This window comes from Ananas comosus, linkage group 20, assembly GCF_001540865.1.
Source record: "Ananas comosus cultivar F153 linkage group 20, ASM154086v1, whole genome shotgun sequence".
Lineage (NCBI taxonomy): Eukaryota > Viridiplantae > Streptophyta > Magnoliopsida > Poales > Bromeliaceae > Ananas > Ananas comosus.
The window spans coordinates 6229214-6257173 of record NC_033640.1 but is presented as its reverse complement, the minus strand read 5'-3'; the positions used below and the strand labels follow the sequence as shown (position 1 = coordinate 6257173).

Genomic DNA, 27960 nt, shown 5'->3' with positions numbered 1-27960 from the left:
GGTTTATCAGAGAGATGGAGAAGAAGAATGACTACCAATACCTCTTTTTCTTCTCTTTCGGGAACAGGGAAAAAAAATTTGTGGAAGGTTTTCTTCAGAGTTCAAAAACAGTCGTCCCCTTTTTTTGTGTGTCAGGTATATTTATGGCCTCCCCTCCCTCTTCTTTTTTGATCACGTCAATGATGGAGTCGTGGGGAGTTGGAAAGTTGATCGTGGAGTAATGGGGCGCGCGGAGGATGTGGGTTAGTTGGGTAATCGTGGGTAGTTGGAGGTTGATCACGGCGCCGATTGTGGGGTAATAGAACGAATGTTAATCGTACAGAGGATATGGGACATGGGAATCTAATTTCCCTTCCTTTTTTTATTATTAATATCTCTTTTAAATCGTGGATCTCAACTAATTCCCCCTTTTTTTATTTTATTATTATATGAGAAAAATAATAATAACGACAGTAATGATATTTTATTATTATTATTTTTTACTCAAACAGTTACTGATAGATATTATCTATTACTTGTGAAATATTGACACTAAAGAGAGAAAAGAGAGATTTTATAAGATTGTATTGGAGTTGTTGTTGCTTGAAAAGCTTGAGCAAGATAACATGAAGGTTAAGTGTGGCGCTGCATGAGATGCACTATAGAATATGTTTTGGTTCATGGAGTTTAGAACTCCATATGGTTCATATAGAACCTAGGTCTCATCAATGATCCAGACGTATTTAGTGAATGGAAATGAGTTATACTCCCAACAACTTTGCTAAGTAGAATATAATAGTCATGAATAGTTCAGTGGATGCACTAGCTAAAAAGCTTACTCTTCAAGGGTTAAAGAGTTGACTTTAAATAATGCATATAAGATATGTGAGTGTTTGGCTTTAGTGCAAGTGGGAGATTGTTAGTTATATGCCCAAAAGCCAATATGGTGACACTAGCTTAAGGGTATTTATGTATTAATTGTTTATAATTCATAATATGAGGGCAAATATTCTATTCATGTCTATTGTATAGCAGTTCAATATTTGACATGAATCGTCCATAGAGTTTTTGTTTTAAAAGACATATTTCTAAGAGTTAGAAATTTGAGATATTTATTTTTCTGTATGAGACTCTTTAAATGCTCATAGCCAGAGAAATATTATAGGGACGGTGATATTCTGGATAGGCCGGTGTATGCTATGTTTCTAATTGAGCTGACGAATCTCAAGTCACTAGTGTAGGGACACTAGAACAAGCATACATGTGCTTATTAGAGAACAAGTACACTGAGCGTGACTATTTAATTGAACAGTCACATGGTTCCATGCTCGTCAGTGACAGGTTCATTGCTACAGTTGTGTGAAGTACTCCTCGAACCTGAGGCATCATAGTTGCTTCACGTACAGGTTGCTACCGTTTGATAGTTCTAATACTTAGACTCTAGACACGGGTCTATGTTCGGTACTGATTGGCTGTAGTAATTTATACGAGGAGGCATGTGAATGCGCAATAAGGAATCCAACACTTTCAATGACGAGGGAGAATGTCCTATGCAGTCTATCGGACTTGACTCGGAAAACCCCTGGCCAGGGTACATGGTATGTAGAAAGAGTTTCTAACTGTGTTACCATATTGAGTTGATTTCAGATATTCTAGTCATATGGTCGAATGATAAGGTTTGGCGAGTAACCATGACTTTAGTTCGATTGGGACGTTGTATGTTGGAAGGAATTAATCACATGATAATTGTAAGCGGAAAGGTTCATTTTTCATCACCATTCTGGATTGCCGTGATATACTGCTAGGTGTCACTCATGAACGGTGAGAGAATATGAATGATTCGAATTGAATTGTTCTTATTTATCGATTAGAAGAGTTCTAATTAAATATCAAAGAATTTGATATTGAGCTCCACTGCAGAATGGTAATGAACCTATGCGGTCACACACATTAGGAATTGTGTGCACCTGAATCGTTTGGATGAAACTCGTTCACTAAAGAGTTTAGTGTAAGCGATAAAAATAAAAGGAAGCTGCTTAATTAAATTAGATTTAATTATTCGATTCGGTTATAACTGATAATCCTAATTAGATTAAGATCTCAGAATCAGTTAGAGAATTATGCGCAAGATTTAAATTTATCTCTAATTAGATTAGTAGATAATATTTAATCATAAACGATATTTAAATGAGATTTAAATATTAGTGAGTAATCTTATTGGATAAGATCAAAATTAGATAAGATCTAATTAAATATTGGAGAGATTAATATTTATCTCTAATTGGATTAGAGAATAATTAAATATTCATAATATCTTATAAGATAAAGATTTTTACTAGATTTGATTTAGTTGGATAAGCATGAATATTTAATTGTTAAATTTTATTGGAGAGAGAGAAAAATCTTATTAGATAAGATTTTATGAAATAAGATTTTATATATACATATATAGATTTATATGTATGTATGAAAATACAATGAATTAAAAAAAAAAAGTTGAAACGTACGGCACATAGTGCCATATGGATTGAATGCATGGTAATTAAGATGCCGTGCATCTTAATTAATTTGATGCATGTTAGCCTTTTGATCTATATACATATAGAGATCAATCTCTCCGATTTCTCTCCGCGCGCACACGTGTTTCTCTCCGATCAACTTCTCTACTCTTCATCGACTGGTGGATCATGAAAGGATTGCTAGCACTGTCCAGATGGTCCGTGACTCATCCTATTCGTGAGACGAAGATCGATCGGGTCGCCGATTCCGTGTGGATACGCGTAGAGGCCGAGCATGTGCGCGGCTCATCGGAATCTCTGTTCGTCATATTCAGTTTCAACCGTACAGTAGATCAAGAGACCTTAACTGGTCCACAGTAAGATCTCTGAATATAAAGAGTTTTGTTTAGATTAAATTTTTACACAAGTAACATGAGAATGATCCGCCGGCAACGGTTTGATTTATTGGTTTTCGGTTTTCATATGTGATATGTATTTGGCTTTTGAAAAAAAAAAAATTTAAAAGTGCAAAATTATTTTCCGCTGCGTTTTTTCTGATGTGCCGGTTAATTTCTATCAGCAGCATCAGCCAATCAGCAGTAGCAGCTGCAATTGCAGGCAAAAATTGAGTAAATTGGGATCTTTCCACTGCCAATTGGCTCTTTCTCAAGCTGTAGATGATGGAGAAGAGTTTGGGGATCAATTATATCAGCTGAAATTGAGGTCAGTTGGAGGAAAATTGAGGCAATTTTGTGTTTTCAGCTGAATTGTATGTGTTGTTGGATTTTTGTGGTACCTTTTGATCCAATTCTTGAAATTGAACTTCTAGCTACGGAATTGAGATCGTGTTGGTGGTGTTCTAGTAAGGGAAAAGAGCTTGTGGACTTACTCCCTCAACCAAATATCAGGATAGTAAGAGTTTAATTGGTGAATCTTTCACTATATGCGGAAATTTGGATGTTGATCGGATTTTCTTTAATTTCTTCATCCTTTCTCCTACTTGAGTTTTTGGTGGGTAGTTGCTGGTTTTCTACTACATCTCTTGTTGATTGAAAGCCATTCTTAGCTGGGCTTGGAGGCTGGTTCAGTTAAATTCGATGAAAATCTGATTTTTGAGTTGAAAGGGGATTTTAGTGATTTTTTGAACATTGGATGTTCTAGCAGGTTGGGCTGAGTTTGCTAGATATTTTGGAGTTCTTGCTGGTCCCTGGACCAAGAAGTGAGGGATTGAGCTGGTAGAATCCTTGCCATAGTTGGATTAGTGATCCGAGATGAATTTAATTTACCGAAAACTACGAATTGCCTTTATGTCCAATGAATCATGCATGCATGTTGTTTATTTATCAAACTTGAATGTTATAGTTTAGAATTAGTGGAATTGCATACGAGATGGTGAAATCCTAACTTTGAACATGTTAAACCTGCATGTAAAGAATTTTATATGCTAATATTGGACTACAAATATGCATGAAATCTATACTTCTATTTTCCGATGCTTTGTTGGCAGTAGTTAGCTGCAGCAGCTGTTTTCACCTATTTTTCGCACTAGTTAGAGGGTGGTGAGTATGCGGGTTAGTGTAGAATGACTTTACGCTCGTACTGAAGGGCCAAATGAATTTTTACAGCAGTGGATGGATTGAGTTGTAAAGTAAGGTGCCGTCTAGGTTGACGGTGATCCCGAATCATTCGTATTGACTATAATTTTATGATCTGTTTGATCATTCATATCGACTACAGCCTGCATGAGCCAAATTTGAGCTTGACAAAAACTACATTGTTACCCGGTGGGGGCGCTCCCCTCGAGTGCCGCTCTAGAGTTTGGATTTTATGCATTGGTGTTGCAGCAGCCCTTTTGGGCGGCCTATCTTTAACTGGCCACCCTTGAGGATGGTGCTGTGGTAGTATCTTTAACTGGCCACCCTTGAGGATGGTGCCATGGTAGTAGGTTGGCGCAAGCTTGACTGACCTTGGAGGCTGTCATTTGGATTGGGTTTAGATAATAAATATCTGATAGCTAGTTGATGCATTTACTTACACGCTGTAGATTCATTTTGAGCATTAATAATATAGATACACTATTAGGGGTGTCAACGAGCTGAACACGAGCGAGCTGGGGTCAGCTCGAACACGAGCTGGCTCGTTAAAAATTCGGCTCGTGTTCGGCTCGTGTTCGACTCCGAGCTGAATACCTTAACGAGCCAACTCGTGTTAGCCGCCCCCAGTTCGCTCATGTTCGGCTCGTTGACACTATTAGGGGTGTCAACGAGCTGAACACGAGCGAGCTGGGGTCAGCTCGAACACGAGCTGGCTCGTTAAAAATTCAGCTCGTGTTCGGCTCGTGTNAATGATCAGAATTTTACATATAAATGAATCATTTTATAATTGAGTTGGGCTTTATATTTAGGTTGAGCTAAAAATCGAGTAATAAAAATTTATATTATATACATATATAATTATTAATTTTTATATATAAATATAAAATATATGTTTTCGAGTTGCTATCGAGCCGAACACGAGCGAGCTAACCCCAGCTCGTATTCGACTCGTTTATTAAACGAGCTGAAAATTTCAGCTCGTGCTCAGCTCATTTATTAAACGAGCTATTTGATCTCGAGCTCATTTCAAGTCGAACACGAGAACGACGAGCTGGATTGCCACTCCTATACACTATACCTATAGATTCTTTTCAAGTTCTTTATTTTTATCTTTTAGTAAATCTAGTTAATGGGTAGGTCCTCATCATCAGTGATGGCACTTACTAAGGACTATATGTTTATAATAGTTCTCAGCCCTCAGTTGTTGACCTTTTCTTGAAGAGCCCTCTACATTTGTCGCTACATTTGATCGAGGTAAGGAAATCGCGAGTTAGTTCCCTACCTACTTGTGCTCGCTAAGTTAGAGAAGCACCTGCTGTAGCTGGTTTTTAGAAACTAGTTCATTATACATATTTAGACGAAATAGTTCATTATACATACTTAGACGACTAAGTTGGCATGCTATGTTTTTTATTTTTAGCTACGAGAGATGACTTTGTACTTGGTGAAGATATGTTGCATGTACTATTTTGTGTTGATATATGTATAGTGGACTATATTTAGTGTGTTGATGTTTGTATAATGAACTATATTTGATTTTTAGCATTTTTATTTCAATTCTGATATATGCTAGTTGTAACCTCTAGGATTACTTGCAGGTGCGTCTTTCGCTTCATATACATGAAGCTTTCTGTGTATACGGCAGATCTATTGTCGAGCTCGGATTCCGCTACAACTCGGAGCATGACAGACTGGTTTGTGGTTGCCAGTGGGGAGTAGATATCGAAAAAAATCAGGCAGTCAGAAGGGGTCGGGTCAGTCGACCGGTTGCAATGCTGAAATGTTCATAAAGGGTCAGTCAACTGGCAACCCTTTCCAAGTCTTAATGTTAGCAAATCCAAAAGGATTGGCCTCTTATAAGGCGATATAAAGCCTCTAGGGCCTGATTTTAGAGTATGTAGATTGACCCATAAAAGAGAATAATGAGCAGAACGAGTAGGAGAGAACTATTGAGCTGAAAGAGCTGAAAGGGCTATGAAATGGATCAGGGTAAAATCATATTGAGGGCCTCAACTAAAGATTCCCTAGACGAGATATCGGAGCATGCCTTGAGCAGGGACTCCGGTGGTGCCGAATCATAACATGAAGAGTATCAAATCTGCGTTTAGGTTGAACACGAGTTGTGTTCCGAGTTTAAGAAACCCAATGCCCAACGACATTTTTAAGCTGCTTCCGAACTACGACAATCCCATTCTATGAAAGATGGATGAAAATTCTTACTGAAGAACCAACTTTTTATTTTTCCTTCTTTCCCTTGTTAAACATCTGGGCGCAGTATCAGGATGACGGAAGAGTAGCTCAACATAGGATAGAGATTAGAGTTGAGGAAGTGAGCACATTGTTGGATGGCAGAGGCCCGGTCAGGGAGGTCATTGGAGAGGAAGTCGTAAGGCACGGCCTTGCTTGTATCAACCAGCGGGTCCCACCGATAGCCAGGGCGTTCCGGCAGAGTGACGATGACGGGCTGATGGTTGGCATTGAAGGCCACATAGATCTCTCCCTTCACTTTATCAGTCTGCTCAAACGCAGATACATAATAGTTTAGACGGAAAGAAAAAGAATAATAACATAGTTTAACATAAAGATCTAAAGGAGATTTTGCATTTATATCCCTGCAAAAAAAAAAAAAAAAAAAACAACAACAATTTACATACAGATAGCCCTCTAATCTGAATTTTCTTATATTCCCTTGAAAACACAGTTTTATGAAAAATACTATTATCAAAAGCTGGGGATTCAACTTACAAAGGAAGGTTAACATCAAGAATTTAAGTGCCCATATGGTAGATCGCACGGATCGTATCTACCGTGCCGTCTCGTGCGTATAAGATATCGACACGATACAGCCCCGCTCAAAACCCTCTGTTCTTTAAATTAGTTAGTAATTTTCTCAATAAAGTTCAAAAGATTTGATAAAAATACATAATAAATAGTTAGAATATTTTGTTGCTAAAGAAAATAACTATTATGTGTTAGTACACATGAATTTTTTTGTGACCGGCACGCATCGGCTCAGTCCAGCATGTACCGTGCCGTACCATGCCACCATGCCGGCAAGTTCCGGCACGATCCCGTGCCATAGCACTTAAACCCTTAGTTAACAAGTTAAGAAAAGGTCCTTTTTCTATCAAGTATGAGAGTGTTATATATGCAAGAAATTAAGCTTTTGAAGGGCTTGTATGAAAATTCAGATATTGCACAAAATATGTATGTCTAATAGATTTCTTTACAAGGCATCATTATGTGAATATCTCAAGATAGAAAGATAGATACATACCATGGAAAAGGCTATAAATCGGCTGGTTTCAGACCAGTCGGGCATCCTGGGCTGGTGGCCATGCCACTGGAGCCGTTCAGCTGTTGGAAAGTTGTCTAAGCCAAGAGATTCACATTCACTGTAGTAGCGATGATTTATGTTATGCTAACAGTAAAGAGATGTCATAGAGAGCATTCCTAAAAAATGAAACGGTGATTACCGTCGAAAATTTGTCATGAGGCGGCAGAAACGATAGAAGTCAGATGCTGCTTCCTCCTTTTTATCCCAGCGGAAGTAATTTATCTGCATTGCAAGGAAATCAAATCGAACAAACAAACTTTAAGTACTAAGTTATGGACGAGAGAGTGAAAAAAGAGGATGAAGTTTAATGGCACACGTAATTATCATGGCAGTATGTGTTGTTGTTTCCTCCTTTGGTGTGACCATATTCGTCACCCATGAATATCATGGGAACTCCCTGAAGAATTTGAAAATATCATACTTCAGAATTTGCCGCTCTGTAGATCAACATGACTATAGGGGAAGAAAAATTGATAAAAGAATACTAGACACTGAAAACGAAAGCCCAAAACATGAATCCACTCCAAGATGCAATGGGATAACACAGCAATCTGGGTTTATTCTACTGAGGAAGTCGATGGACATCAAGCTGTGTTGTTAAATCTTATACTTCTTGATTTCTATTCGAACAAAATTCCATAACATCACCTTAAAGAAGCAGAGTTTGATTCTAAGATTCCATAGATAAAATTATAGAGTTCGTTAAGGACTAGGTGATAATATGACACTAAGGGAAATGTTGTCACTTACTTGAGAAACCAATAGGCAAACAAAGAAGTTGCGCATTTGCCTTCTCCTCAATCTTCTGACTGTTATGCTAGCAAACTCTCCTTCCTACAGTAGTCACAGTGAATATACCATAATAGTAGATATTTACCATTGAGTTGATCGAGCTATTCCCTACGTAACAGGCCAAGAAGTACTTGTGACAAATTAGATTTAGAAACAACTAACATATGTCAATTGTCTAATACTACTTGGCCACAGAAATAGATTAAAGAAATCAAGTTATCGCAAGTGACTAACTTAGTTCAGATTACCACATTCTGATAGAAGCTAAATTAGAGCAACATGTAATGAATAAAATAATATAGTTGAATATTAGTGCAATGTTAAATTGTTCTCAAGAATTACCTCCCCACAGTTCCAGCTAAGGTTATGATTCTCCCCATCCCTGTTGTCTTCACCATTTGATAAGTTGTACTTGTTATTGTACGTCACCAGATCAGCCAATGTGAACCCATCATGTGCACATACAAAATTGATGCTGTGCCAGGGTTTCCTTCCTCCTTCCTGATTCAGACAAGCCATTCGAGTCAAACTTAATAAACTTTTTGCAGTAAGTTCAACGTCCGACACAAACACAGAATTTGAAATTCTTGTAAAAGGATCATATATAGTAGTATCACAGTTATTAGATATGGCATATCATATATATAATCAAGATAAAATAATTTTGTTTGAGCCAAATATAATTAAGAGCCTTGTCTGACGTACTTTAAGTCTGAACTGCTAATCAATCTATATATGCAACCAGCGGATGAGAGATGATTCTAACTGCTAGTCCCACCACTAGTCAAGAATCAATTAGTGATAGATACATAAATTATATACTACTGAAGCAAGACTACTTTCAGGTAGACTTAGGTAGTTTATTGAGATTTTCTGTCCTACCAGTTTGGAACATCACTGTATCAGTTATCGTAAATATATCATTATCTTGTTTTGTGGCAATCTAACTAAAAGTAGGACAATCATCACCTGGTATAAATTTGGGCTTCCACAAAGGCACTGGGCAAAAGCTCCAGAAAATCCATCAGTGCCTTTCATGAACTGCCGAACTATGTCACGATACTGGGAAAGCAGAGCAAGGGTAATAAGAGTGAAAACCATCTGGAACTATAGAAAATGGAAAAGATAAGCAGCACCTTGCGCTTGTGCACACACATGTACAAAAACAAAATAATGGATCTACAACACACACATGTACAAAAACAAAATAATGGATCTTCCTTTGTAGAGCAATTGTTACACTCAGAAATTTATGAAAAGAGAAGTAAAACCATTGCCAAACCAGACATGTTTGTCCATTTGAAAATGAGCCATATAAATGTCAACAGAAACATACTATGTTAATATTTTGCATGTTCACAGAAAGCAAAGTATGGTCTTTTTCTTCCCTTTTTCTAATATAGGTTTTTTCCTTACGGGCATAGACGCATCCATCCAGGGTCTTTATAAGTCATTAAAAATTAGCAGATGCCAAAGAAACCAACAAACACCAAATTTTAGCATTAAGAAACATCTGCTAGGAGCTAGGCATCACGGACATGGATACAAGACAATGGACATAACATGACACAAACATGGTGACTCAGTAGCTTCAAAAAATTTACGATGGACTCAGGCCAAGCACTCAAAGCTCTTCAAGGGCAAAGGTTAGGAGCTATCTTCCGTTCTTCAGCATTGATAACCCCTCTTCGAGTCAGGCTCTAATAAAAACACAAAACTGATATATCGGAATAGCATATCCTTTATATGTGCTTATGCGTATAAACTCAAAAAGCAGCGCACTCAATCAGGATAGATAAGTCACCCTTGTTGTCCCCTGTACAGAACCGTTTTTCAATTTCGAGCAGCGTATTCTTGCAGCGGATTTGCCGAAAATTTCATGGACAATAAGAAAATTATCCTAGATGAATCTTTTAGGCACGAAAGAGTCCTTCAACAAACTTGAACTAGAAGGAGGTGGCTGCTGCTCGGGCCCAAATTATAAGTCTTTGAACCTTGAAAGTCTCGTCAGGTATCAAAGACAACTCAAGAGGCTTCATCTCCTTCCTGAGGGACATTCTCAGGGAATCTCCGCAAGAACTGGTCCATCAGGGATGCTGCCACACCTAGGGCAGGTCTAGGCTCATTCCCCATCTTGCTGTAATAGAAGCGTAAAAAAATTGTGGCAAGCGAGATAAAGAAAGCAGTTGGACTGTTTTGTCGCGGCCAAGGACACAACAAATAAAATATAATATTTTAATATAATAATATATATTTATTATGTATAAAATATTTTAAATATAATAATATATAAATTTATAATGCATAAAATATTAATTCTATGAAAATATTGCTATACTTCTGTTAGATATGTCTCGAATTCTAGAACCGAAAGGTTTTCTAACCCTATTCTGTTTTGATTATCCCATTAAGTTTAGATTATGCCTAATCTCATTGAGATATTCCTAATCTTAGCGGGTCTATATTCCTAGTTGTATTAGGGATTTAGCCATTATTATAAATATACCCTTTATTCTATTAATTTGGTGCGGCAGATAAGAGAGAGTATGAGTGTATTTTTTGGATTAGGGTTTTACGAGATAGGCATATTTTGTACACCACTTTGATTATAATGAAGATCTCCGCTCCGTCTTTGCCCGTGGACGTAAGCCGATGGTCGAATCACGTAAATATTGTGTGTTTTATTTTTCTTCTCTTATTTTCAATTCTCTTTTGATATTTTCACACCCGACAAACTAGATCTTTTCCGCGTTTGTCATAACAAACTGGTATCAGAGAAGGATTATTCATTTGGGTATTTAAGACGTCGACGAAATTTGAGATCGAAAATTTGATCGCTCCAACAGTTTCGCTCTACGACAAGTTGTCATTCTGATGCAACAAAGGTTGCAAAAGATGTAGTTGGAGAATGAAAAGATTGGCACTTTAGAGAATCCCACGGATTTGCTCATTAAGTCTTTTAGGCAATCGAGTTCAAGTATTATGTAAACTTGTTTGCATGTGCAGTAACAATTCAGGAGCTTTGGGATTTTAGTGGAGAAGACAGAGAATTCAAGCCAAGGTGAAGATTGTTAGATATGTCTCGAATTCTAGAACCGCAAGATTTTCTAACCCTATTCTGTTTTCATTATCCCATAAGATAAGTTTAGATTATGCCTACTCTTATTAAGATATGCCTAATCTTATTGAGATATTCCTAATCTTAGTGGATCTATATTCCTAGTTGTATTAGGATTTAGCCACTATTATAAATATACCATTTATTCTATTAATTTGGTGCGGCAGATGAGAAAGAGTATGGGTGTATTTTTGGGATTAGGGTTTTGCGAGAAATGCAAATTTTGTACACCACTTTGATTATAATGGAAGATCTCCGCTCCGTCTTCGCTCCTGGATGTAGGCCGGTAGCCGAACCACGTAAATACTGTGTGCTTTATTTTTCTTCTCTCTTTCTCGATTCTCTTTTGGTATTTTTGCATCCGACGAACTAGATCTTTTCCGCCTTTGTTCTAACTTCTTATATGAATGAAAGCTATTATGATTCTTATTGATAGTTCATGTATTTTAAGGAAAGAGTTTTCCAACATACATGATTTATTTACATTGTCCAAAAAGAGTTCGAATGCAAAATAGAATGACATGAAAAACTGTAAAAATGTATGGAAAATAGAAAAAAAATAAACAATTAGTTGGAAAGTGAAAACTCTAAATAAAAAATTAAAAATTTCAAAATNCATGGCAAGGAAATGGTGGGAGTCAGAAGCTGAAAAGATGGATCATAGAGAGAGAGAGAGAGAGAGAGAGAGAGAGAGAGGGAGGGAGAGAAAGGTTGTGTTGGAGCTTGGAGATAGATGAGAGGAGGGTAGGTGAATTTCTTTTAAAATTTCACACGAAACCATTCTTTGTTTTTCCTTAATGGGTGCAGGTTAAACCCACTTGTCGCGACACAGTGACAGCGCACTTTTTTTCTAAAAAAAAAAAAAGAAACGCACCATGGATGCGCTTCGAGTGCGTGTCCTTGGCGCACCTGCATCGTACTTGCGTCCAATGCGGATGCACAAGGAATACTCTCGCATCCGTGACACATAGGCTACTAGTCTTTTACTCTACTATGTTCTTCAAATGGGATTAAATGACCAATTCACATTCATATATAATGATTTCTTCATGCTATCTAAGATTTGCTTTCTTTCTTGATTTTCCTCTCTAATTTACCCCTGGGGACCAACAGAGTTCTGTGAGATTTCAAGTCTTTTACAACTCATGTAAGCTCATATATCTGAAGGTGGACGTTCCTTGTCTAGTGAATTATGGGCAGTTAATTCATAATTTGTCATCCAGTTAAACATAAGAAATCATAAGATTCATAACAAATTGATTATCAAACTACAAGGTCGAACTACAAATTCCCCATGACCATTACTGCACATCAACAAGTAAAGGACAGAAAAACAAAGCATGCTTATGTTATTAAACATGCACTGGAAGTTCTTAATTTCACAAACATGTTAGTAAGTTAGCTTCACAGTGATATTTCTAACCTGCCCATTCCATTCAGACCAGATGCCCCAATGAGGAAAACTGCCCACCTGATAAAGGCCTCCGGCATCCCATGCTTCAGCAATGAGCTATTCAACAGTCAAAGCAGGGGGAAAAAATCAGTTGATCATTTCCAATGACATCTTAGATAGCATATTATGATCTCTATCTAGTGATGCAGTATCTAGTAATGTATAATCTCAAATTACTTCAGAAAGAGTCCATTGATGATTTAAAGAGAAAAAATGAGCAAGTAGAAATAATTGAAATAATGAAGGAAATAAAACCTAGGACACAGGAACCATGATTTCTTCAAATAATAAATTTCCAGTTATTTTCACCAGATTAAAGAAATAAATGTCAGTAAATTAATGAACAATGTTTTCCTCAAAAAAAAAAAAAAAAAACAATGTGAATATATTATCAGTTGAAAAGTTACCTTTACACCATTGAGGACTGGATCATTGCTAATCATGTCAATGAGTGGCGGATTACCAAGAGGGCTCCCAGTTGTTATCAAGTCTATTGAATTTCCATATACGTTAATCGGATCCCATAAGCTTCAAAAATAGAAATAATAAATAAAAAGGCCAAGAGGAAAACACAAGATCTTCAAGTTCGCCAAGAGGAAAACACAAGATCTTCAAATATAAAGAAGGAACGATGAAAATTAAAGGGGAATAACCTAGAGCTTCTGGTCATAATAGAAGCTAGATCGAAGCGAAAGCCATCAACATGCATTTCAATCACCCAATATCTGCAGCAGACAAGTAAAAGCCATGTTGAGAACGAAAAGATTGTTATAAACTGCAGTATCCAAAATTAATTGTCTAAGATAGCTGAACAGTATGAGAATATTATGACTCTCCAAGGGTATCTTTGGAGTATGGAATTAGGAGAGTATTGGACTCAAAATAATCCGGTCCACCATTAGAAATCCAATGTTTGGTGTATTCACCGGATTGGACTAAATTAATTCCCTCCAACAAATAGCTCCTCCAGTGGGACTAATTAATCTCACCTAAGGCATTGGGATTAAATTGGACTGGATCAGCATTCAAGGCATTTTACTCCGTGATTTGAGTTTAAAATAATAATGCCAATTGCATGATTTCAATTTTAATTGTGAACATAAATTCAAAGTAATATTTTCAGTTCAAATTTCAAATTTAAAGTATATTTTAGATTCAACATCAAATTCAAAGTAAGAATTTTTAATTCAAATTTTAATTTTGGATTCGAATTTCAAAATTAAAATTCTAATTCTAGATTCAAATTTGATCTTGGGTTTGAATTTTAATTTAAATTTTGATTTCGAATTTGAATTTCAAATTAAAATTTAGATTTTCGATTTAATTTCAAATTCAAATTTTGATTTTGTATTTAATTTGAAGTTCAAATTCAGATATTGAATTCCAATTTAAAATCCAATTTCAGAATTTTATTCCAAATTTTAAATTCAAAATCTGAATTTGGAATTTGAATTTCAAATTCAAGACCTAAATTTGGAATTTGGATTACAAATTCAAATTAGATTTTGAATTAAGTTTCAAATTCAAGTTCAAATATTGAATTTGAATTTCAAATTCATATTCAGATTTTGAATTTGATTATAAATTCAAATCAAAATTTGAATTCAAATTCATATCTAGATTTGTATTCAATTTTCAAATTGTAAATTCAAATTCAGATTTTGAATTCAAATTATAAATTTAAATAATAAACTCAAATTTGGAATTCAATTTAAAATTTCAAATTTTGAATACAAACTTAAATATCTCAACTTAAATTAAAAAATTAAATTATGACTTCGAGTTTAGGCATAAATTTGAATTTTTATTAAATGATGAAATACTATACGTTATATAGAAACATCAAACACTGGACTGGATAATCATTTGCCCAATCCAATCTTAGTTCCAAACTCCCAATCTGTGACAACTCTAGAATATGGAATAGTCCTATATTAAGGCTAAACATCTTAACCTGACTATAACATTTTGGGCAGTGGTTAAACCCAACAGCTTGAGAGAGTAGATTGAGTCTAGGGCGAGATTAGTTCTAGACTGGCTTACCCCCCCAGGAAGCAAAGCATCACACAATCGTCTTATATTATCCTGCCCAATCCAATCTTAAATAATGATGCAACAAATAAACCTCTATTATTTTTTAATGGAACTTTCTTTTATTTTATAGATTCGTGCTCGATTCATACTTAAATCAATTAGTTTCAATTGATTTGGCTAACCCAAACCCTTCTCTCCAATAAACAAAGAAACAATTCCAAAAGACCCTTTGGAATTCCCCAAAATTGCATTGTCTTCTATGCATGACCCTCAGGTGACCGTGTTGTGTTGAAAACGAAAAGACAACAATTTGTTATAGAAGGGCTCTCAACACTATAAACACATGGTTCTTGATGCCTTGAGGGGATATTTTTTGATGAATAAAAATTACTCTTGTTCTTTATCCTTGGTGTTCTACTTCTCAGTGAGATCATCGATACCTTCTTCCACGCGTTGAAATCGTCTTCTTCCTCAACTTGATTGTTGTTGCTTCTTTCTCATGACAAGATCAGCTTCTATCTCTACCCCTCCTCTTCTTCCGGATCCCTGCCTCATGTTCTTCTTCCCCGTTGCTGAAGTTCTACCTGTGGTGTACCGCCTTCCACGTCTATCATGGATCCCCCGCAATGATGTAAACAATACACTTTTTGTATCTCTCATCCCCTGATATCCTATTATCCCTTTCAATATAGTCCTTTACCATTACTAATCATATTTGTCAAACAACCAAATCTAAAAGCTTGAAGTCCGATAAAGCCGAATTTATCTTTTGGAACTATTATATGTATTTTCAATTGGCTGTTATTATCTCATATATTGAAGGTTTATCATCATCTAAGTATTGCTTCAATTCGATTTTAATTTTTCTCTTGCTGAAATTTTTGCTTCCTTGTTTTAATTATAGTAAAGTTCGTCCAAATCGATAAATTGAACCTAGTTTATTTCAAGAAATACCTTTAAACAAAAGCAAACTTCAAAATTCAATTCTGGCAAACCTCTCCGTTTGCATCAATTGGTACCAGAGCAATTTCTTTTCGTGGAAATGTTTGTTCTGATCTAGATAATTTTATTCTGGTGTTCAACTTTGTTTTTCTTGTTCTTTTTTTGGGCCAAAATATTTCCAAAAAAAAAAAAGAAAAAAAAATCACTTCATCAATCAACTTGTCAACATTTGGTAATGGCAGACAATCGTGAAAATCCTCGTGATTGGAGAGAAGCGTATGAGAAACAATAAGATTTCATAAAAAGCATACAAAATTAAATGAATAACATTCAACAACTATTAGAAAGATTAACTATGCAACAACAAAATATGGTAGGAGAAGATCCAAAAAGTGACACTGATTTTGACGATCGTACTTTACCTGCTAGAAATCCTTTTTTCAAAATCAAGGAAATATACATCGATGGGATCAGGGCATTAAAGTGGACGTGAGTGAGTTTGAGGGTAAATTACAACTTGAAGAATTTGTGGACTGACTAGACAAAATAGAATAATTTTTTAAATGGAAAGAATTACCTGATGACAAAAAGTTAAATTTGTCTCCCTTAAATTGAAAAGACACTCCTTAGTGTGGTGGAAACAAGTTCAAAACGACAGGGTTAGAAAGGAAAAAGAAAAGATTATCTCATGGAAAAGAATGAAAGAAAAAGGCAAATTTTTACCGATTGATTATCGTGAAACTAGTTTTCAAAAATTACACAACCTTAAATAAGGGTCTAAGTCGGTACAAGAATATACTAAAGAATTTTACACCCTTTAAGCTCGTAATGAACTTAAAGAAAAGGAAGAAGAGCGAAGAGCTCGCTATCTAGCCGGTCTTTGAACACAAATCCAAGATGAGTTAGCCCTTTTAACTTTCTATAGAGTCGACATGGCTTATAGCCATGCACTTAAGGCTAAGAATAAACTTAAAAGACAAACCTTTCGTTAGAGAAGTGCGAGTATAAGGAACACCACAGGAACCAAGGCTATCTCAAAGAACAACAGTCAAACCTCTTCAAGACCTGTTCAAGACCTTAAGGGCAAAGGAATTTTAGGTGCAAAACCCGCTGAATCGGGCATCATTTGTTATAAATGTAACAAATCTAGACATAGGAAGAAATTGAAAATGCGGAAGAAACTGCAGAACAAGATGTCGATGAGATCTCTAAAGAATCTCCCGATGCTACTGAAACAAATCTCACGATCCATCAAGTCCTATCAGCCTCTAAGTCTACCCAAGATGATTGGAAGCGTCATAGCCTTTTTAAAACCATCTGTAGCACAGGAGGTAAGTTCTGCTCTCCGGTCATTTGATAGTGGAAGTACTGAAAACTTTGTCTCTAGAGAAATGGTTGATAAACTCAAACTAAAAACTAAAAAACTTGCTCAACCTTACAAAATAGCTTGGTTTAAGGATGGGGATGAGTTTCCAGTAACACAACGATGTCTTGTTGAATTTTCTATTGGGAAGACTTATACTAATTAAGTTCGGTGTGACGTTGTTCCCATTAGTCACCTATTGTTAGGTAGACTTTGGCAATTTGATCATAGCACTATACATGATGCTAGGGAGAACACTTACATTGTCACGAAGGACAATAAGAAAGTTAGATTGGTTCCCCTAAATTATTTACCCAAACCAAAGTCTAAATCGACAAGTCCCAAAAGCAACCCTCCAGTAATGAACAAAAAATGATGGTTTGAACAAAAGCCAATTATCTAAAGATCTAGCGAAGTCCCCAGTGGTACATATCCTTTTGGCAAAAGAAATATCTAAGAACACTGAAGTTCCTCAGGCTGTTCAACCATTGCTGAATGAATTTTCTGATATCATGCTTAAGGAACTGCCCGATGGCCTTCCAACTATAAGTGTAATATCTGAGACTTTATTAAATAGGAGAATTCAAAATTGAAATTGAATTTAAATTAAATTTTATTGTTTATATGTTGTGATTGTTGGTAGAGACGGAGAGAGGATGGAATTATCGCGAATCCGCGACCGATTCAGGCGAAACAAAATTATGGTTTCTATGGTTCGACAGTGCCGGAAGTGCTGGCGCAGTCCGTTCACAAATTCAACGGACGGATATCTGGTAATCCCGCGATTACTAAGGAGTCGATTTTGGCAAAACGAAGTTTTCGCAAAACCCCCTATATTTTATGTACCGAATTGCACGAGATCACACATAGAGGTGCGTACGCGCGTTTTACACGTGCTGTGGAGGGCTCGGCTGTAAATTTGGAGGTTTGGGGGGTGTTTTCTGCAAAATGACACCTTGCTATATAGGTTGGATTTAGGGTTTCTTCTCCACAAACCCTAACCGTAACACCTACCTCCTCCAAACTGAGACAACCGCCTCCCCTCCCTTTGTGCGCGCCCCACGCCTCCCGGCCGCCGGCGACCGTGCTCCAGCCGGCCAAACGCCGCCAGCACCATCATCACCTTCCTCTCCATCACCTCCACAACTGCCCCCCTCTCCTTCTCTGCCGAGGGCAGAGCAGGGTGCTCCCTCACCTTCGAGGCTCCCTTCCAGCATCACCCTGGACCCCCAGCGACCTTTCTCCGCTGGCCGCAGCTGCAGCCGCCGCTGCGACTACTGCAAGCTTGCTGCCATCCTGGGCAGGTGCAGCCGCGCCGAGCTACGCGCCTCTGCCGCCACCGTGAGCCACCTCCTCTCCTCCCTCTCGATCCCATAGGAGGCTCGCGGCCCTCCCCCGACAACCCTAGCCGTCACCGTGGCCGAAGAAGGGAGCTGAACCACAGCCCTAACTCGTGTGGGCTTGGGTTGTTCGCGTGCCGCCGCCAGCTAAGGCGAGCACCAACCCTCTCCTATCGACCGCACCCCCTTGTGGTCGGCACACCTGCTGCTGCCGGCCGGGCCTTGGCCCCTCTGCCCTAGCAAGCCCGGTTAGGGCCTTTTTGGGTTGTTTTCACTGTTTCGGCGACCTGGGGCTGATTCGATGCCTCCGGAGGAGCATGATGACCCTGGACTACGTTGATCATCGTGCTCACTTATTTCGCTGCTGGCGAGGCCCGAATCATTGGTTTCGCCTTCGTCGCTCCCGGGGGCACATTCTTCGCTGACATTCATCTTGCTCCCACTCGCTCTTCAGTAGTTTTCTATGCTCCGGACTGTGAGCACGGCCTTCGCCTCGCCGATACCTGTCGGCCCATACATCGGCTAACCTCCAAGGTGCACGGAAAGCGGTACAAATCCCTAAACTCTCTCATTATGCATGTAATATCATAATTAGGGTTTGTGGTAGGGGTTTTTATATAATTTGTTGGCTTGTGGCTGCTGTGGGTAGCATGTATTCATGGTAGGTGACCTCTGGACTGATCGTCCAAGGTCCGAAACCTTCTGTGAAGATCAAATTCCCGTTTTATGCATTTTTCGGCGAAATCCGCCGACGGAACGCGATTTCAATTCAGATTTCATCCGACGCTGTTGGAATGCCTTAGGTTTTGCCGCTGAGCCTTGTTGGCTGGCCCTCTACCTCGTATCGAGTGTTCGGAGACGACGAGTGAGCGACAGAGAGTTCCGGTGTCGAAATTGACACTTCTGGGAACCCGAATCGAAACGATTATCCGACAATAATCGTTTTGACGTGAGATATTGTGTTCGCTGTCGAGACACCCAAATCGGTGTTTCGGGTCAGCGGGTAACTCGTGGCTTGTGTCGGTGTGTTCCGGGACACTTCATGGGTCTTGGCAGCATCCTGGTGTGATTTTCGGGACTTCTAACGAGTTACGTGATCGGTTTTTTGGAAACCGACTCCGTGGGAAATCGTGGGGTTTGTGAGTATTGAGTTTTGAGCCAGTGGGTTGGACTCTGACCCTGTGGACCCTTCGTAAGTCCAATTGACGATTTTGCGCATCTTAGGGGCAGACGCGACAGAGATTCAGGTGGGTACTTCGATCCGAAGTCGGTCTAGTGGTGCACGGTCGATGATGTTCTCTCCACCTCTTTCTATATTTCTTGCATTACTTGTGATTGATGAGCCTGACACCATACGACCCCATTGCATGTTGCTCTACTTAGTTATTTTCATATTATCTTGTTATGATCTAGAAGTAGAGCGGTTGTTTACTATATCCGTGGATTTGTGACATCCATGTGACCTAATTGGTCGATTCTATGACTCTCGTGGTTCGATGATCCATTCGGTCGGTATACCCTAAGGGGTTTGATTGTTGGCTACTTGCCAACGGCTATTGATCATATTTGCATCGATCGCCATTGCTCATACGCATTTCACGTATACCAACGGTTTGGCCACTGCAACAGTGTTCTTTTTCGAAAAAGCGGTTGAACTTCCGACCCGTGAGCCCAGGAGCTTATTGCTAGGGTTATATGCTATTTAGAGTGGCATGGCACTTGCCTGAGGTCTTTAGACCGACACGGCGGATCTGAATTAGGTACTTTGGGACTATTGTCCGATTGATGCATTTTACTTACAGGAGCGGTAGTTGTACATATATCTTATTTCATCTTTTACTTTGCTACTGTATTACCTATCATACCTGTTCTTTTGGTTACAAGTGAGTACACTCTCCCTCGTCGGCTTGTTGTATCCACTGGGAGACCCTTGTTGGTTTCTCGTTTTTAATTTAAAATTCGTCAGCTAGGCATTCACTATAGAGGGGGGTTTTCTTACATTTCTTTCGAGAAAGAAATAGGAAAGGAAAGGTTTTCNCCCCCCCCCAATTCCAGGTAAGCTAGCGAGTGATAGAGGTCCCGACTTGGTGGCATTTTCGATTCTAGATTTCACCCCCTTTTTCTATTGATAAATAATTTAGACTTTATGTGGCTCAGTTTAGCTTTATTTGGTTTTGTTTTGGTTTTACTTTGCTTATGACACAGTTTGGAATATTAAATAAAGATGTTTTGTGAACATTGTGTGGAATTATGAAAATAATTTTCTACCCCTCGTGGTATCTCGTTTTTAATTTAAAATTCGTCAGCTAGGCATTCACTATAGAGGGGGGTTTTCTTACATTTCTTTCGAGAAAGAAATAGGAAAGGAAAGGTTTTCCTAGCTGTGAATCCCAAGTTGGAAGTCCGCGTGGGAAACAGTTTTTAAAAGGTTTTCAACTTTTTCGTGATTTTAATATTTCAAAATGAGTTTCGGGGTAGAAAATACTTTCAACTGATAGATGTGGATTATTTATGATATAAATATACTGTATTGTGGTGAATGCACTGTTGTGATTGGTTGTGGTTGTAACTTGTACTTTGCGACGCTGTGCAAATATAGGAGAGACTCTGTCCGTGTGTACAGTGGATTCTCTATATTTGTGGCTGGTCTGTCATTCCCTGGGGTCAAGGTTCCAAAAAAAAAAAAAATTGGGCATTTTTCGCTAATCCGTAGGCTTTGAGGGACCCCGGGGCATGACAAGAAGAGACATTCAACAGTGTATTGATTTTGTACCTGGTACTAGTCTTCCACACCTAGCCCATTATAGGATGTCCCACTGAACACAAAGAGTTACATAGGCAGGTCTCTAAACTTCTGCAAAAAGGTTACGTTAGAGAAAGTATGAGCCCTGTCGCGGTGCCTGCCCTCCTTACGCCAAAAAAGGATGGCATGTGGCGTATGTGTGTTGACAATCGAACAGTTAACAAAATTACTATCAAGTATAGGTTTTCTATTCCTAGGACTGATAATATGCTTGACATGTTAAGAGGTGCGAAGATATTTTCTAAGATTGACCTTAAGAGCGAATATCATCAAATCCGTTTTTCGATCTGGAGATCAATGGAAAACAACGTTTAAAACTAAAGAAGGATTATACGAGTGGCCGATTATTCCGTTTGGGTTATCCAATGGCCCTAGTACTTTCATGCGCTCTATGAACCAAGTCTTACGACCATTCATTGGAAAATTTGTCGTAGTTTACTTCGACGACATTCTGATTTATAGCACAAGTCCTGAGACTCATATAGATCATTTAAGCCAAGTGCTTCAAACTTTAAGAGATAACAACTTATACTTGAATCTTAAAAAGTGTACATTTCTGACCAATAGCCTTACCTTCTTAGGCTACATGGCGTCCACCGAGGGAATTAAAGTAGATCCTATTAAGATAGAAGCAATGCAGAGGGAATTAAAGTAGATCCTATTAAGATAGAAGCACTGCAGAGTTGGCGAACCCCAAAGACCATAACTAAAATCCGAAGTTTCCATGGATTTGCATCGTTTTATTGGCATTTCATTCGAAATTTCAATTCATTATTTGCGCCAATAACTGATTGCCTAAAAGGGGATAAATTTACTTGGATATCTGAAGCTAAAAAAAGTTTTCAATTGGTTAAGGACAAACTTACAAAGGCTCCAGTACTTGCCTTTCCCGACTTCGAAAAAGTGTTTGATTTAATAAGATTGATTGTGATGCCTCACATATCGGAATTGGAGGCATACTATCTCAAGAGAAACGTCCTATAGCCTTCTTTAGCGAAAAATTGAATGATGCACGAGCGCGTTACTCTACTTATGATCTTGAATTTTACGCGATCGTGCAAGCTTTGAAACACTGGTGACCCTACTTGATTCATCGAGAGTTTATTCTTAATTCAGACCATAAAGCATTGCGATATTTAAATTCTCAGAAGAACTTGAACAAAATACATGCCAAGTGGACTGCATTCCTGCAAGAATACACTTTTCATTTGTGGCATAAACAAGGCATTGCTAATCGTATCGCTAATGCACTCACCCGTCGAAACCATTTGCCTATCACTTCTTCCTTACAGATAGTAGGATTTGAGATAGTAAAGAACCGATATCAAAATGACCCGAACTTCGGTCCTATTCTAGAAAAGTATCTATCTCCTAACAATGACTCACTTTCTAATTACTGTTTGGACGGCGGATACCTTTTCAGAAAGTCCACGTTGTGCATTCCCCAGGGATGGTTAAGAGAGTCCTTGATTCAAAATTTGCATAGTAGCGAGCTAGGGGGATATTTCGAGAGACAACTTTGGGATTAGCTCAAGAACGGTATTATTGGCCTAACATGAGTAAGGACGTCGAAAGGTTTGTTCAGCAGTGTAAAACTTGTCAATCATTTAAAGGACAAACTCAAAATACTAGTTTGTATACTCCCCTGCCCATTCCCACTATGCCCGGGAGGATATTACCATAGACTGTCCTAGGCCTACCCAAGACTGCACGCCAAGCTAATTCAATTTTTGTGACTGTTGATCGTTTTACGAAAATGCCTCATTTTATTCTTTGTAAGAAAACTTCTGATGCATCACAAATTGCAAAATTATTTTTCAATGAAATTGTATATTTACATGGCATTCCTAAATCAATTACCTCTAATCGAGATACAAAATTTGTTAGTCATTTTTGGAGAACTTAAATGAAAAAAGCGGGAAGAAAATTGAATTTTAGTAGCCCATTATCATCCACAAATTGACGGGAAGACAGAAATAGTAAATCGATCTTTAGGTAATCTCTTAAGATGTTAAGCTGGAGAAAAACCAACACAATGAGATTTAATCTTACCTCAAGCTGAATTTGATTATAACAGTTCCATAAACCGAACCATTGGAAAATCTTCTTTTGAAGCTTTATATGGTCATCCTATAGCCCACTTTCTTGACCGAGCACCAATACCTTACGCTGGTAGAGTTAGTGCAAATGCCGACTATTACCTAAAACAGATTCAAGAGGTGCAACAACAGGTTCACCAGAGGTTACGGTATTCCGCTGTCAAGTACAAGGAGTCAGCGAATAAACATCACTGAGGTATGACTTTTAATGAAGGAGACAATGTCTTAATCTATTTTAGGAAAGAAAGGTTCCCAGCTGGAGATGCCGACTAGTACTTAAAACAGATTCAAGAGGTGCAACAACATGTTCACCAGAGGTTGCGGTATTTCGTTGTCAAGTACACGGAGTCAGCGGATAAAGATCGCTAAGGTATGACTTTTAATGAAGGAAATAATGTCTTAATCTATTTTTTAAAAGAAAGTTTCCCAGTTGTAGGCTATAGCAAGCTAAGCAGGAGAAAGTACAGGCCATTCAAAATTCTGAAGAAATTAGGGAAAAATGCTTATCTAATTGATCTACCCCCGAAAGTACCGACGTCTCCGATCTTCAATGTCAGCGAGCTAAATGAGTACCATGGAGAGGCCCTCTCTACTGTCGATATTGATGACTTGACATCTCGCTCCGACATTGAAACACCATCAGATGGTGTGGAGGATATTCTGGATGTGCGCGAGTCTACGACGCAACGTGGTACCCATCGCCAATACTTGGTGCATTGGCGTAGACGACCATTGTCTGATAGCAGTTGGATTTTTTAGGTGAACTAGTGCCAACTTCGAGAGAACTTATACGAGAGCTATGAGAATGCCATCTCGACAAAATCGAGATTTCTCCAACTTAAGGAGAACGGATGTAGCAAATAAACCTCTATATTATTTTTGAATGCAACTTTCTTTTATTTTGTAGGTTCGTATTTGATTTGGACTTAATCCATTAGTTTTAGTTGATTTCGCTAACCCAAACCCTTTTCTCCAATAAACAAAGAAACAACCCCAAAAAGGCCTTTGGAATTCCCCACAATTGCTTCGTCTTCTATGCATGACCTTGGGTAACTGTGTTGTGTTGAAAACAAAAGGACAACAATTTATTATAGAAAGGCTCTCAACACTATAAATGCATAGTTCTTGAAGCCTTGAGGGGATATTTTTTGATAAATAGAAATTTCTAATCTTGTTCTTTATCCATGATGTTCTACTTCCCAGTGAGATCATCGACGCTTCTTCCTCACGCCGAGATCGCTTCTTCCTCAACTTGATCGTTGTCGCTTCTTCCACGTGATAAGATCGGCTTCTACTTCTACCCCTCATCTTTTTCTTTCCCGTTGCCGAAGTTCTACTCGTGATGTACCGCCCTTCTCATCGATCGTGGATCCCCCGCAATTGTATGAACGGTGTACTTTTTGTATCTCTCATCTCGCGATATCATATTATCCCTTTCAATCTAGCTCACCTCCATTACCAACCATATTTGCCAAACAACCAAATCTAAAAGTTTAAAATCCGATAAAGCCGAATTTACCTTTCGAAACTATTATATGTGTTTTTAGTTTGTTGTTATTATCTTATATATTGAAGGTTTATCATCATCTTAGTTTGCACTGGGCAATAAATGAAACTTTTTCAGGAAGATATAAGCCTTCAAATGCTATGAACTTAAACATTTCAAGACAAAAGGTTTTTTAAAGTTAAACAGATAATTGAAAGAAGAGATTTAAATTTTCGCATAAATTCACAAGTCTCTACCTTAAGCAATCAACTATAAATTGACGGACAACAGGATGATTACAGTTGAAGGTGTTTCCACAACCGGAATAATTATAGAACTCACCCTGCAGGAAAAAAGAATGTCTAAAGCTTAACAAATAAGTTCGTTCAATATTGAAGAAAATGCAATACTATCCAAGAAAAATGTTGTTAAAATTGCATAAACAAGAGAATGAAATGAGGGAAAATCTGACCCTCTGTTGATCAAATTAAGTAAAAGAACATAAGAACAATAGTCCTTGACATGTCTGATATCCTAAAACTATAGCAAATTGAGCAACAGCCATACCTTAGGTGCAAGCATATAATAAGTGTTGCTGTCTATCCCTCTAAACGATAGTATAGGGCCATTTTCATTCCCTTCAGCTGTGTGGTTGAAAACAACATCCAAGAGCACCTATAAGAGATTAAGAAGAATCATTAACTAATAACAAGATATATTCTACTATGCACGAAAAGATGCATTAGCTTAATGCCTTGTTTAATTACCTCAATGCCTCGTTTATGAGCTTCTCTAACAAACATTTTGAATTCATTTATTGCGTCACGTCCACAATTGCTTATACCGGTTGATGAATATCTTATCATTGGTGAAAAATAGTTTATTGTTGAGTATCCCCAGAAATTTAACCTGAGAAGAGAGCAAAAATACCCTTAAAAGTATTGCAAGATGTTAGAGAAAATTGAGATACAATTAATGGGCTTTTTGTTGTATATAGAAGGTTCTGGTTCATATGCAAAACTTTACTACGAATGCCCAATAGGAACAGATAGATGTCATTACACAGAATGAATATATGGAGAAAATGTAGTACTACACATTCTGGTTTAAGTAGCATCTTTAATTCGTGAGAGGAATTTACTATCAAGACCAATATGAATGATCCTTCATTGTTAAGTTCATGCATAAAGTAAATTGCAGCAGAGATCAAGTCACATACTTATTTTCACCCAATACTGAGTTGTCACTGAAGTACTCCAGCTCGTTGAATTCTTGACAAGGCATTAACTCTATACAATTTACTCCAAGCTCCTGTCAATTTTTTAAATGGTCAACTGAGAATAAGCATTGAAACTAATAAAAAATCATAACAACTATAACCGACAATATCTAGTTATCCAAATAAGAATCTACAGTTTAAGTCCACAGCTACTGAAGTACTGAAAAGCGATATTTGTATAAATGATTACATATGTCAGAGTAGCATGCAATTTTTAATGGAAGAATGCCCAAGTCAAAAAAGCAAGAGTGAATATTAATTAAATTATATACTATGCAGGTATCATTTGGGTAGCATATAACATTGTAGACTTTTCCACTGAGGGACAATAAGCATGATACAGTGCATAGTCCAGAATCTAGTGCAAATACGGCAAAGAACTGTAAATCTCAAAAGGCCTTCATTACTTAATTGCAGTATTATATTTGAGACCAAAATTAAAGAAAAGCAACAATACTATATATGATAGTGTATCACCAACAGAAGTTATAATTCCTGATTTATGATGTTTGTTCTCATAGGTGGCAAGGTTTTTTCTTGTTGAAGCAAAAAGAGCATTCTGCTCACTGGTTGGTATGGCACGTCTCACAGCATGTTGCACCACACCTTCATGTGCCACTAACACACATGTTCCAGCGCTCAAATGTTTCAATGCCTACATGAATGGAAGCATGCGAGGGCATGCAACCTGCAATTAAAGACACTGGTTTATAAAGTGCCAAGTTATCGCATAGCATGCGATTCAAGTTTCTTGTAGACAACTTTTAAGGACTTCAAAAGTTTCCTGGTCCACTTTGTACCAAAAATTAGACATAGACATTCAAATCCTAGGAATTTTAGAAAAACTCATTATAAATTACCTTTTAAAAGATTCAAATCACATACTCTTGACTCACCTAATACCCAAGGAACAACAAAAGGACATCAAAAAACTGAACATGGTAGCTCTTTCAGTATTTCCTGAAATTTTTATGGCTTTAGCATTTTGACTCTTAGTCCTATTTTTGCTCATCTTTTGGGAGGTAATTGATTAAAGCAAGTTAGTAAATGACTCACTTTTGTTGATACGGTGTCAGATGAATTTCCAATAAAAGTATCACAATGTTTCACAGCAGATACTAATGCCAGTAATATCCAAAAGAAATGCTGATATGCAGACACAATTGTGGCGAACACATTTGCAGTATAATATGTAAAGAATAGAGTCAAATTACAGAAATGTCCAAACATAAAAATAAGATTTTTTTTAAAAAAAAAAAACACACCTCCAAATGCTAAGAATTGCAAGCAATCGAAGGTGTTCTGCTGACATAATGACCATAGTAAATAGTTTGGGAACATTTGAAATTAAATAGCACATATCCAAAGTACTACTCTTGTGCACTAATTTTTATGTATCATGTTGTGTGATTCTTAGGAACTAGTAGAGAGTAGCATCCTTGTCCGTTACTATCACTCATAAACTGTTGATTTACATCCAGATAAAATTATGCTCATATTGTAGATAAATAATAGGAGAGAGTAATCACCTAAAGAGTCAATCAAAAATTACAGCAGCAATACGTACCGTCAAATGATCAAGTTTCTCTATTGCACCCGCATATGTTCCTGGACAGTCAGTCTTGCTCGAGTCATGATTTGTGAATCCACGTACATGCATTTCATAAATCACAAGGTCCTTTTGAGGATAACGCAAAGGTAAATCTCCCTCCCAGTCAAACTGAAAACATTGAATAGATGACAAAAGATAAAATCAAAAGAGAGGACCAGTTAGCAAAGGTACCTGAATATACTTTCAGCTGCACTTCCAAATAAACGTAACTAACAAGTGGAACATGTTGA

The 27960-nt window shown here is 37.7% G+C and overlaps 1 protein-coding gene across 3 annotated transcripts in view; it reads right to left on the bottom strand.

The window, feature by feature from the left end:
- Window positions 6136-27960, bottom strand: part of LOC109725560 (isoamylase 1, chloroplastic) — a 35807-nt gene continuing 13982 nt past the window's right edge. For 2 of the 3 annotated variants that reach the window (XM_020254799.1, XM_020254800.1), the window contains 15 exons: window positions 27686-27838; window positions 26059-26150; window positions 25607-25748; window positions 25407-25514; window positions 25097-25182; window positions 13426-13497; window positions 13180-13300; window positions 12743-12829; window positions 9171-9263; window positions 8544-8702; window positions 8160-8243; window positions 7726-7806; window positions 7549-7631; window positions 7350-7467; window positions 6136-6587 (listed from right to left, as the gene is read on the bottom strand). In XM_020254799.1, the coding sequence (XP_020110388.1) occupies window positions 6330-6587; window positions 7350-7467; window positions 7549-7631; window positions 7726-7806; window positions 8160-8243; window positions 8544-8702; window positions 9171-9263; window positions 12743-12829; window positions 13180-13300; window positions 13426-13497; window positions 25097-25182; window positions 25407-25514; window positions 25607-25748; window positions 26059-26150; window positions 27686-27838 (1737 nt within the window). In that variant the 3' untranslated portion in view covers window positions 6136-6329. The remainder of the gene's footprint in view (window positions 6588-7349; window positions 7468-7548; window positions 7632-7725; window positions 7807-8159; window positions 8244-8543; window positions 8703-9170; window positions 9264-12742; window positions 12830-13179; window positions 13301-13425; window positions 13498-25096; window positions 25183-25406; window positions 25515-25606; window positions 25749-26058; window positions 26151-27685; window positions 27839-27960) is intronic. The other variant, XM_020254801.1, reaches the window with a different exon arrangement.